General features: G+C 44.9%; 1 protein-coding gene across 8 annotated transcripts in view; it reads right to left on the reverse strand.

Moving 5' to 3' along the window:
* PLXNA1 (plexin A1) overlaps positions 1 to 12,738 on the reverse strand; it is a 445,618-nt gene that overhangs the window by 5,315 nt on the left and 427,565 nt on the right. For all 8 annotated transcript variants that reach the window (XM_042453379.1, XM_042453376.1, XM_042453378.1 and 5 more), the window contains one exon: positions 3,448 to 3,598. In XM_042453379.1, the coding sequence (XP_042309313.1) occupies positions 3,448 to 3,598 (151 nt within the window). The remainder of the gene's footprint in view (positions 1 to 3,447; positions 3,599 to 12,738) is intronic.

Consider the following 12,738-nt stretch of genomic DNA (forward strand, 5'->3'; position numbering starts at 1 on the left):
GAAAACTATGGGGATTATAAAGATAAAGCTATATGTCTGTCACCTGCTTTCAGGAGCTGGGATTGCCATGATTAGGGGGATGCAAAAACCTAAATGAAAATTAATTATGATTCCCATTCAGCACCAATGACAGCATATTATAGCTGTGAACAACAGGAAAAATTATTCTCTCCTATTTCGCATTAAAGAGGGTGCAGTTGGGCTGCATGTAATTGTGTTTAATGAATGAAAATAAACAAAGAGAACAGCTGCTATTTATTAATCCCATTACAAATAATAAAAGAAGATCCTGAGAGCTGTGAACACACAGGCAGTACCTTTGGAGTGGGCTATGGGCAGAAATTCAACAGATGCTGGGCAGTGGTTAACCAGGAAAGAAAAGAAATGGCAATACATCTTGCATCCAGCTCATTAAGCTTCCCCTTTCTAACCATGCATACCTGCCATGTTATTGATTCCAGCTTTTAAGGCCTTTGCTGGGTTGTAATACTAATGAAAGGGAATGTTGGAAGCTGGCAGATCAGACCCAGGGGCAGGCCGTTGCTAAGAAAATGTTTCTAGGGATAGCTCTGTATGGGACAGACACTCTGGGTTGAATTGTATGATTAAGTCTGGTGTAGCATAAAAATATGCAGTGACTTTTAGGTGCTGAGATTAACACTTTTGCACCCTCATGTCACTTGTGACTAGGAAGACTTGCACCTGCACCTGCTTAAGAAAAAGATTTGTTTCTTCCTTTGCAACTATCAGAGTATACTATATACCAGAGATTTCCAGATCTGTGGCTCAGCGCAGCCAACCAAGTTCAAGTAAGAGAAAGTAATAATGACTTCTCCTTTAATTGTTATTTCATCTGTTGTTGCACTGCTCTCTTTTGCTCTATCAGTGAGCATGCAAAACACTCATGTCAGCCAGTCCTTCAAGGAGGGAGGACTTTAGGTTCCCTCTCCAATTGTGTCCTGAAGTGTAAAATCCTTCCTGCTACTTGACACAACTGTATCAGACAGACAGTCTAACTGTTCATGACAGGATTGAACTGTTCTAACTTCTGGGTTAGCCTTTGAAGAATATAGTAGCCTTCAAGAACAAACTATGGGCCACATCTGGCAGAAAAACTACCTGACTCACAATCAGATTCAAGAAGTCACAGGGTCACTAGTCTTATGTAGGTGTTTCTCTGATGAGAAAAGATGAGAGTTAAAGGACCGCCCCTCTACCCCTACCCCTGAATTTAAAAAAATTGGACGGATTCCTCCTCCCCCCCCCCAACTGTTGTGGGAGTAATTTAACCACATTTCTGTATCCCAGTTGTTTTAAGCAGTGGGGAAGCCTTTTTTAAAAAAGGTGTTCCTGGGCAAGTGGTGAAAAGTAGTGAAATTGCCTTGAACTTCCCCTAGCAGACATGAGGACATTTTGAGAAAAAACAAGGGGTGCTGGTGACCTTAAAAATAGCTTTTGGAAGCTCCATGTGGCTTGCTGGGCACACTTCCCTCAACCCTGGTAGATACACAAGGCATTTTCCTCTTTCATAGCTCTTTATGTATGGGGACTGCATCACCAGATCACAGCTAACATGTTGGAATGAGCAATCTCTAAAAGCAGCACAAGCTAGCAGAAAATCTGGGATTGCATGCAGGAATTGTATTTGTTACAGAGGAAGCAGTGTGTCTTAATTAAATTTCATTTGCATTGTTAGCAGGGGATTGGCATTGTGTTCATTTCTATGGATTAAAAACACAATGTTGAAAATAATCCTGAGTGCTAATAATGTTTCTTTTGATGGGTGGTGAGCACAGCAAGTTTTGGAACCTGAGAGACTGAAAGCCAGTTGCAGAATGGGTGAAAGGATGGTGCTGGTGGAATGAAGGACACAGTAGCAGGACTAGAGACTGATGTGCAGGCATCAATGCCACATCCCATCTTGGAAGAAACTCCATTAAATCTGAAATAGTCTTTAACTGCATATGCTAACCAACATTACACCTCTGTCTCTAGGAGGTACATGTGTATTTTGAGGCAAACTGAACCCATCTTGTACAGAAAGAAACAGCATATTCAGTTTTGCTGACAAGCATTATTTCATTCAGTTGTCCGTCAGTCTTGCTAATGTGATGGCACTCAGAATTAATGCCCTGTCAACTTCTGGTATACAAAGTACTTTATAAGAACTGCCTAAGAAACTGAGCCTTCATGGCATTCCAGTAAGGCAGGCAAAATGAGTATTTATGCTTGTTTTACTAAACTACCTTAGGCTGAAAAAAAAAAGAAGAGCAACATGATTCCAAAGGTCTAAACTTTGTGTCTCTCTATTCAGTTGTGAATTAATCTGCTTTTTACTGAACTGATCTATTAGATCCACCTTTGCCACACCATCCAAGATCTCTCTTTCTCCCTCTGTCTCTGCTTCCACCTATGAGCTCAATCTGGTTCCCCCAAGAGGCACGTCTCTGACCAGCTTTCAAAGGAATCTACTTACATCCTCTTGCCCAGATAACAATACAATTAGTGAATCCTTCTATTAACAAAAGAAGAAAAAAACTTTTATTGCCTTTATTGCCACTATCCCTCTGCTCTCACTGTCTTTTGGCTGGACAATAAAATCCATGTGATCCTATTACATGGGTTTTTATTAGAGTTACATATTTTATTGTTTTAATAAAGAATTGCAGTGAACATGTTGGAAATGTGCATTAATGGAGTTTGTGCCAATTATGGTAGATGGGTTTTTAACCAAAACTAAAACTTAACTGGCCGACTGAAGTGACTATCTTCTAACAGCAAATGCCCCTTCTCCCCAGACTGCAACTGAGGTCAGCAGTAATAGGGTACACTGAAAATTACCTAGTGCAGCAGAAACTGACAACACGCAAATGGAGAGAGAGTAACAGGATGAGATGGTAGCACCACCTTGTCTCCTTTATATTTCTACAGCTCCACAATGGTTTGCAATCTCATTGCAAAGAGGATGTGTGGGGAAGAGTTTTGAGGAACTTTGTTTCCGAGACACGGTACACAGCGCCAGGAAAAGGCGGCTGGGAGCCACCTCTCGTTGCTGCGCAGCAAAAAAGGAGCATGCAGAAGCAGCTCTTTTGTGACACAGCTGTGCCGCTGCAAAGCACCAGATGGAGCGATGATATCACAGCTGTGCCGCGTCGTTTGGACGTACAGCGCGGTGCAGCAGTGACACCCTGGCCACGTTCTAGGGTTGTGGCGTGTGCGGTCGCTCCACCCCTGGGCAACCCTAGCACATGACAAGGGCATCATGGAGGGCTCATCTGTACTGGGCCTGATTCATTAATTTAAATGACACGTGTTTGCCTGAGTGATTTTGTCTACTCTTGTTTTTTACCTGCATTCTCTAGGATCTATCAGGTCAGAAGAAGAAAAAAGAGATCTGAGGATAAAGGATAAATGAAAGTTGCATCTAAAAGCTTTGATATTCCTTACCTCATCCTTGTACTTGGTGATGTATGAGTAGATCTCATGCAGTGCACTCATACTGTTGAATTGGCTCAGGTGTAACCGTGACTGCTCCGCTAGGTAAGCGCTCATGTCTTGGTCGCTGATTGCTGGCATTTTAGCAATATCTGCATAATATCTACAGCAGAGAGCAGGAGAGACAGGTCACATGGTTGAAAACAGAGAGTGTTTAATCAGGTCAGGAGAAAGACTCTTCTGGAAGACGAATCTGGAAACTTCCAGAAACAGAATCATCAGGTTTCCAAAGGAATTGTAGCAAAACTATTTATTACATGGAAGAAATTAGGTACAATGTGAAGGAAATCAGACTCAGTGACCAAATGATCCTCCTTTCCTATCACATTGTAGCAACTGCAACTAGAATGTTCCAAAATTAATATTAAAATTATATATTTCTTTTCATTACAAGAGATTTGAGATAACCACTTTCTTTCTCTTAGACTAAGCTAATTCACGAGGTTGTTATGAAGTTAAACTGAATTGTCATGATAGCATTGCATGGAGGAAGGATAGAATAAATAATCTAATTTTGATATATTGTATATACAATTTTGTGAACCCTGAGGCTAAACGTATAAACAGAGAGGAGGACTATTTTTCAATGCATTTTCTGCAGGGTAGCTGGCTGTTCAGGGTTATTTCAAAATGTAATGTTGGGCACTCCTCTGGGATGGGTTCCATGCAGTAGAGCTCATCCAAGTTGAGTAGTAAAGATGGAAAAGCAAGGGCCTGGGTATGGGGTCCACATCTACAGGAAAGTTTCTCAAAGTCTACCAAGCCAGTAACTATTACAGGATTCACCTAAGGAAACTAAGGAACTCTTTCAATAAAACACCTAATAACAATAATACTTATCAGTTGATAACCATTTATATCAGGGCAGGGGAATCTGTGACCCTCCAGATGTTGTTGTATTCCCATTTCCATCACCCCAGCAACCCTGGCCAATGGTGCAGGGCAATAGAATTGCACTTTATTTACATCTGGAAGGTCACAGGTTTGTTTGTTTGTTTACTGAACTTATAGCATGCCTTTGTTTTGGGATGGGATCCATGGTTCTTATCTCACATTTGGACTAACAACAACAGCTCCCAGAAGGCAAATATGCAAGTTCCACATGTTTAAAACCCACTTCTAAGAGTGACCAGGTAGGGGAAAGCCTGAGGAAAATGCTAGCAATAAAGAGCCACTATCAGATGCAAGCATCAGCTAATGACAGAAATATATAGCTTGGTAAATGGAATTGAATAATACAACATCAAACTGTCACTACAGAACTGTGTAAAACACTGCATGAAGTGAAGTTAATAATGCTGACATTCAAGCTGGTGACCTGAAAAGACCGCTGGGAGACAAAGAGGTTACATGTGATGGACTTTCCTCAGCCACACTCACTTTGAGATATTGCAGAGAATTATCTCATTTTTCAAATTATTACTTTACAAAAATATGGTTAATATTTTTTTTAAAATCTACTACACCCACATGGCCCCCATGCAAATATTTTACAAGTAATAAAACCACTTGTTACACTAAAAATAATGAACTAATAGGCTGTTGTATTATTTTGCAAAAAATGATGTTGTTTTCATTACCAAAAAAGTAAGTGTCATCACTTACAATGTGTTACTTGAAAGCTCTGGGCGAAAAATAGACCACATACTTCTCAGGAATGCACTGTGCACATAATCTAGACATTCTGTCATATAGCAGGTCTAAAAATTATACATTTACTCTCTTTTTGAAGCTCACAAAAAGCATCTTGTATAAAAGAATGTTTATTCTTTGAAGAAAGCTATTAAATACTGTCTCACTCATTGTAGATTTTCCATAGTGCTCCTGAGTTCAAGAAAACAACTCGTCACTGCTTGGGTTGCAAACAACCTGATGTGAGAACGAAGAGTCCCTTCACCTTTTTGCTATATAACTCCTTAGTTAAATCCCCACCTTTGTCAGCTGGAATGGAAATACTTTCTGGTTTTGCCTTGTACATCACTATGGTGGTGATGGCAGCAACAGAGAGATCTTTCATAGAGTTGCATTTGCTCCAGTTAGTTACTTGTTCTGCTATGCATATAATTTTCAGTAATAATGATCTTTAAAAGTAGCATGAAGACAAACACGCTTAAAGGAATGTCAACCATAACCTCTTTGGCATAATACCTGCAGAACAAAACCTGCCACTATATTACCCAGCATGACATCCTTGCTCTTGTTTTCATAGTCTTTTGAAAATCATACTTTCTCTGTTTTCTCTGGATTGGTTGAGGTTTTATTCTGCCAGTGTTTCTATATTGGAGTTCCTCTCAGAAAATTCCCACAGGTAGATAGGTCACAGGTAATTTTTTGCCGATTCCTACACCCTTTGAACTCCTTTGCACCATCTTTCCCATTGTTCAGGGGGATCTTCTAACCCAGTGGTTCCCAACCTGTGGGTTGGGACCCCTTTGGGGGTCGCAAGACCCTTTCCCAGGGGTTGCCTAGGACCAGCAGTGAGGCAGTGTGTGTGTGTGGGGGGGGGGAGCCTAGAGCCGCCTCTCCAGAAGCCTCTCAGGGCTGAGAGGGAGGCAGAAGGGGCTCTTCGGGGCCAGGAGGCTAGAAGGAGGAGGAGGCGTTGCCTGGGAGCAGAGCCTCTTGCGGCCGTTTGGCCCTTTGGGGCATGCGGTAGAAGGGAGGAGGCTCCTCCGGATGGTCCTGGCCACTTCCCTCAGCTCCCTCCCTCCTCCTCCTCCACTTCTACTTCCAGAGCAGCCTCAGCCCAGGTGAGCTACTCATCCACACTCCCTTGCTTTTTTTCTCTCTCCTTCCCTCCCTCTCTCTCTCTCTCACACACACTGCACTTTGAGACCCCTTTAACTGCCCCAGCTCAGTGCTCTGGAACGCTGGTGTCTTTGAGGCATTTAACCTTTTCTGTCAGAGAGCTCTGGTGCCACAATAAACTACAGTTCCCAGGATTCCATAGCACTGAGCCCTGGCAGTCAAAGCAGTGTGTTTTGGACACAAATATCCTCCTTTTGTGAGTTAGTGAATGAAGCCTTTATATCTCTCTCACACACTGTAGGAATAATAACCCACTTTGAGACTGCTTTAACTCAGTGCTAGGGAATCCTGGGAATGCTAGTCCCAGGATTTCCCAGCACTGAGCAGTCTCAAATTGGACAGTTTCCTCAATGTGGATGCACCTGGTGAGGAATCCTGGGGACTGCAGTTCAACTACGTTTGGAGGGTTATGTGACTCCCTGTCAGATAGCTCTGGGGCCACAGTGTACTACAATTCCCAGCATTCCCCAGCACTAACCCAGGACATTTAAATCATTCTCAAACTGGATTATTTCCTCAGTGTGGAACTCTGGGCATTTCAGTCCAGCTATGTTTTATTTCTGCAGTGTATTTTGGACCATAGACAAGATGACCAGACATCCTCCTCCTTTTCCAGAACATGTCCTTTTCTGTCAAATTTCAAAATGTCCTCCATTTGGATCATGGCTAAGAAGCATGAATTTATAATCACATGGGTGTTTTTAGCTTTTATTTTTGGTCATGGCCTACATTTTTTTGCTTGAGTGCCCTATATTTTGGGGTGAGGGCATTGGTCACCTTGGTCAGAGAGCTTTACAGGGGTTTAACTGCTAGGACTAGGACTCTGGGAGACCAGAGTTGGAATCTGCTCTCAACCACGGAAACCCACTTGGTGAACTTGGGCAAATCACACTCTCTCAGCCTCAGAAGAGGACAATGCCAACCCCCTCTGAGCAAATCATGGCAAGAAAATCCTGTGATAGGTCACACTTAGGGTCTGCCGTGTATCAGAAATGACTTGAAGGCACAGAACCACAAAGTGGAACAGGACTGGATCCAGAAGGTTCTGAAATGCTGTGAGAAGATTAAGACCACTGGAAAACACATATTTCCGATGGTTTTAGGAACCGAGACACCATTCCAATATGGTTGGGGGTCACCGCAACATGAGGAATTGTATTAAAGGGTCGCGGCATTAGAAACTGTGTTTCTTCGAGTGGTCATCTGCGAATTCACACAAATGGGTTTATTCTGAGCCTGCGCAGCAATACTCGGAAACTTCCAGAATCTCTGGGCAGAAAATAGTTTGCAACTTTCTGCAACTTTTTGGCGGTAGCTCCACCCACCCTTATATATAGCCCCTAACGGTCCCGCTCTCCTCAGTTCCGAATGAGCCGCAAAGCACGACAGCAAAGTTAGCAAGAGCAACACACTAAGGGGAGGATGGGTGGGTTTGTGTGAATTCGCAGATGAACACTCGAAGAAACACAGTTACAGGTGAGCAACCTGTTCTTCTTCTTTGTGGTCTCTGAGAATCACACAAATGGGTTCAGACTAGTAAGCTTAGGTCAGTGGAGTAGGGAGTGTCATGAAACATAATGGCTGAAATCAATCATTTCAATAACCAATACTAAACAGTTGAACAAAACAGACGTACTGCCATTTATTAACACTGCAACAGGATTAATGCAAAGCAGAAAGTAACACTGCCTTCCCGAAGGCTGCCTCCTGTCTGGCCCTGGCGTCCAGCCTGTAATGTCTGATGAAAGTCAATGGCTGGGACCAGACAGCAGCCTTACAAACATCCTCCAACGGGATCCCCATTAAAAATGCGGAGGATGTTGCTACCACCCATGTTGCATGGGCTCGAACCCGACCTGGAACCGGTCTACCAGACAGCTCATAGCAGAGGCGGATGGTATTGGCCACCCATTTGGAGAACCTCTGAGCCGACACTGGTAGTCCCTTCTTGGCTTCAGAGTAGCAGAGAAACAGTCTTTCTGAGCGCCTTGAATCTGACATTCTGTCCAGATAGAAAGCTAATGCCCTGCGGACATCTAGGGCATGGATCTGGCGTTCAGAGTCAGTGGTCAGGTTCGGTGCCAAGGTCGGCAAAACAATATCCTGGTTCATATGAAAAGCAGACACTATCTTTGGCAGGAAGGTAATGTCAGTACGGAGAACCACTTTGTCCTTATGAAAACGCAAAAAGGGCTGATCCGCTCGCAAGGCACATAGTTCACTTGCCCGGCGAGCAGAAGTAATGGCAACTAAGAAAGCTTGTTTTCCAGGTCAGCAATCTTAAGTCTGTGGTAGCCATGGACTCAAATGGTTTGGAAGCTAAGTAGGCCAAGACAACGTCCAAACTTTATGCCGGAGCCGGGATGGAAGCCGGTGGATGCAGGTTGTTGAACCCTTTGAGGAACCTCCGTATGAGGGGGTCCCCAAACAAACAAGGTTTGCCATCAAACAGGTAGTGGGAAGAGATGGCGGAGAGGTAGCACTTTATAGAGCTCAAACAAAGACCCTCATCAGCCAGGGTCATGAGAAACTCCAGCACTGTCAGGATGGAGACCTGGGATGGAAGGATATCTCTATCCTGTAGAAATGTGAGAAATTTGTCCCATTTGTATTTATTTATTTATTTATTTATTTATATCCCGCTCTTTTCCCAGGACTGGGACTCAGAGCGGCTTTACAGCAATTAAAAAACAAACAAACAAACAAACAAACAGAAAGTACAATTAAAACATTTTAAAAATAAATAGATAAATGACAGAATGATTAAACTAGTCCAACATTCCTGTCTGTTCTTATAGTGATTACTTAAATGCCTGTTTGAACAGATAGGTCTTCACCTGCCGTCGGAAAGCCATCAAGGAGGGAGCTGTTCTTATCTCCCTGGGCAGGGAGTTCCAGAGTCTAGGGGCAGCCACTGAGAAGGCCCTCTCTCGTGTCCCCACCAAACGTGTTTGTGAAGGTGTTGGGATGGTGAGAAGGGCTTCTCCAGAGGATCTCAGAGTCCGAGCAGGTTCATACCAGGAGAAACGGTCTGCCAAATAATGTGGACCTGAGCCATGTAGGGCTTTGTAGGATATAACCAGTATCTTGAATTGTGCCCGGGAACGAACTGGCAGCCAATGAAGCTGTTTCAAAAGGGGAGTTGTATGGGCTCTGTAATCGGCGCCTGTTAACAGCCTGGCAGCAGCTCTTTGAACCAGTTGAATTTTCCGAATACTTTTCAAAGGCAGTCCTATGTAGAGCCCATTACAGTAGTCCAAACGGGATGTAACCAAGGCATGTACCACCGTGGCCAGATCTGGCTTCTCAAGGAACGGGCACAGTTGGCGCACAAGTTTTAAATGTGCGAAAGCACTCCTGGTCACAGCAGAGACCTGGGACTCCAAGTTTAAAGCTGAGTCCAAGATTACCCCTAAACTGCGAACCTGTGTTTTCAGGGGGAGTGTGATTCCATCTAACACAGGCTGGATCCCTATTCCCTGATCTGCCTTCCGACTGACCAGGAGCACCTCTGTCTTGTCTGGATTAAGTTTCAACTTGTTTGCCCTCATCCAGTCCATTACTGAAGACAGGCACTGGTTTAGAACCAGGACTGCCTCCTTGGAGTGAGGTGGGAAGGAGTAGTAGAGTTGAGTGTCATCTGCATATTGATGACATCGCACCCCAAAACTCCGGACAACCTCTCCCAGCGGTTTCATGTATATGTTAAACAGCATAGGGGATAACACAGAACCTTGAGGGACCCCACAGGTCAATGGCCAGGGGGTCGAACAGGAGTCCCCCAGTACCACCTTCTGAGTTCGCCCCTCCAGGAAGGAACGGAACCATTGTAGAACAGTACCTCCAAGCCCCATCCCAGAGAGGCGGTCTAGAAGGATACCATGATCGATGGTATCAAAAGCTGCTGTAAGGTCCAGAAGAACCAACAGGGACACACTCCCTCTGTCCAGTTCCTTGCGTAGGTCATCCACCAAGGCGATTAAGGCTGTCTCTGTTCCATAGCCAGGTCTGAAACCAGATTGAAACGGATCTAGATAATCCGTTTCATCCAGAAACCCCTTGAGTTGGGAAGCCACCACATGTTCCAGAACCTTGCCCAGAAATGGTAAGTTAGACACTGGCCGATAGTTATTCATTATTGTGGGATCCAATGATGACTTTTTAAATAGAGGCCTCACAACAGCCTCCTTTAGGCAGGATGGAATTCTGCCTTGTTGTAGGGAGGCATTGATTACTTCCTTTACCCACTCAGTCAGTCCCCCTCTGGCCTGTTTAATAAGCCAAGAAGGACAAGGGTCCAAGACACATGTAGTGGCTCTTATCTTTCCAAGGATTCTGTCTACATCATCAGGCTGCACAAGTTGAAAAGTATCCATTAACACTGGAACAGTAGGAGCCAAGATAACATCCACTGACACTATATTAATTGCAGCATCTAATTTGGACCTAATCTGAGTGATTTTATCTGCAAAATGCTGAGCAAATTCTTCACAGCGAACCATTGAGTGGTCTGCATTTTCTACTTGAGGGTGAGTGTGTAAAAGACCCTTGACCACTCGGAAAAGCTCTGCTGACTGGCTCCTTGCAGATGCAATGCTGGTAGCAAAAAATAATTTCTTTGCTGCCCGTATTGCCAAAGAGTAGGCTTTCAAATAGGATCTAGCCCGTATTCGATCAGATACACTCTGAGTCTTCCACCAACGTCTCTCTAGTTTCCTTCTCATTTGCTTCATCAACATCAAATCCCTAGAGAACCAGGGGGCTGGTTTAGCTCCACTCCGTGAGAGGGGACGCTCAGGAGCGATTGTGTCCACCGCTCTGGCCATTTCCCCATTCCAAAGGTTGGCCAGGGCTTCAACAGAATCACCTGCCAAGGTGACAGGAAACTCCCCAAGAGCCCTCAGGAATCCATCTGGATCCATCAGCCTCCTGGGGCGGACCATCCTAATCGGTCCCCCACCCCTGCAGAGGTTCTGAGTCCCAGTAAGTCTAAACCTGACCAGATAATGATCTGTCCATGATAATGGAACTGTAGAGAGTTCCACCACACCAAGATCATCTTCATCCCACCCAGCACAAAAAAACAAGGTCCAGAGTGTGCCCAGCAGCATGAGTAGGGTCAGATACTACTTGGGATAGACCCATAGTTGTCATGGAGTCCATGAAGTCCTGAGCCACACCTGAAAGGGAAGTCCCAGCATGGATGTTGAAGTCCCCTAGCACTAACAGACGTGGAGATTCCAATACCATCCTCGAGACCACTTCAGTCAGTTCAGGAAGGGAGACTGTTGTGCAGCGGGGTGGGCGGTATACCAACAGAATCCCTATTCTGTCTCGGCTACCCAATTTTAAATAAACACATTCAAAACCCGTAGATTGTGTGAGGGGGCATCTGGTCAGGGGGATGGAATCACGATATACAACTGCAACACCACCTCCTCGCCCTCCAGATCTCGCCTGATGTTGCACAGAGAAACCCGGTGGGCAAAGCTGAGATAGATTAACTCCTCCATCCTCATCCAACCAGGTCTCTGTTATACATGCCAGGTCAGCTTGTTCTTCCAGGATCAGGTCCTGAATGGCAGCTGTTTTACCATTCATTGACCTGGCATTGAGCAACAGTAGCTTCAACCCGGTAAGACTATCATCAAGGCTATACATACTATTTAGACTATTTAGATACTATTTGTATCTGTAGGACTTCTGTGTGCAAGGCTTTTGTGCCGCAAGGAGGACATCCCGGATGTTGGAAGGCAAAGATGTCAACACCGAATCCTCCATGCCACCAATGGGAGAGAGTGCATATTGGGATGGAGGACCCGTCCGGCGTGTAGTGAAAGGAGATCGGGGCGGAACTCGAGCTGGAGATAATCTTGTCCCGCGAGGCTCAGGAGAGGGGCGAACCAAGGCTGTCTGGGCCACCATGGGGTGATCAAAATCGCATCCGAGTGGTCCGTCAACATCTTCAACAACACCCTTGTGATGAGCAGAAAGGGAGGGAAGGTGTACAGCAGTCCTTGTGACCACCTGAGCTGGAAGGCGTCTCCTCTCAAACCCAGCGCTCGAACCCGAAAGCAGAAAGTCGGGCAGTGAGCGTTCAGTGGGGAGGCAAACAGGTCCATTTGTGGTGTTCCCCATCGGGAGAACAGGCAGTCGACCACCTCTGAATGCAGTCTCCATTCGTGGCAAGTCGTGGAGGATCTGCTGAGCTGGTCCGCTAAGTCGTTCTGGTCTCCTGGAAGATGAATGCATTGCAGCAGAATCTTGTGTAGAATGCACCATTCCCAGATTCGAAGAGTGATGTCAACAACGTCTTTGACTTTGTATCACATTGCTTGTTCAGGTAGAATATCACGGTTGTGTTGTCCGTGAGTAGGAGGACCACCTTGTTGGCAAGAAGCATCTGGAAGGCCCTGAGTGCCTTTTCTACGAGTAGCA

This window comes from Sceloporus undulatus, chromosome 2 (assembly GCF_019175285.1).
Source record: "Sceloporus undulatus isolate JIND9_A2432 ecotype Alabama chromosome 2, SceUnd_v1.1, whole genome shotgun sequence".
In the NCBI taxonomy this organism is placed as follows: domain Eukaryota; kingdom Metazoa; phylum Chordata; class Lepidosauria; order Squamata; family Phrynosomatidae; genus Sceloporus; species Sceloporus undulatus.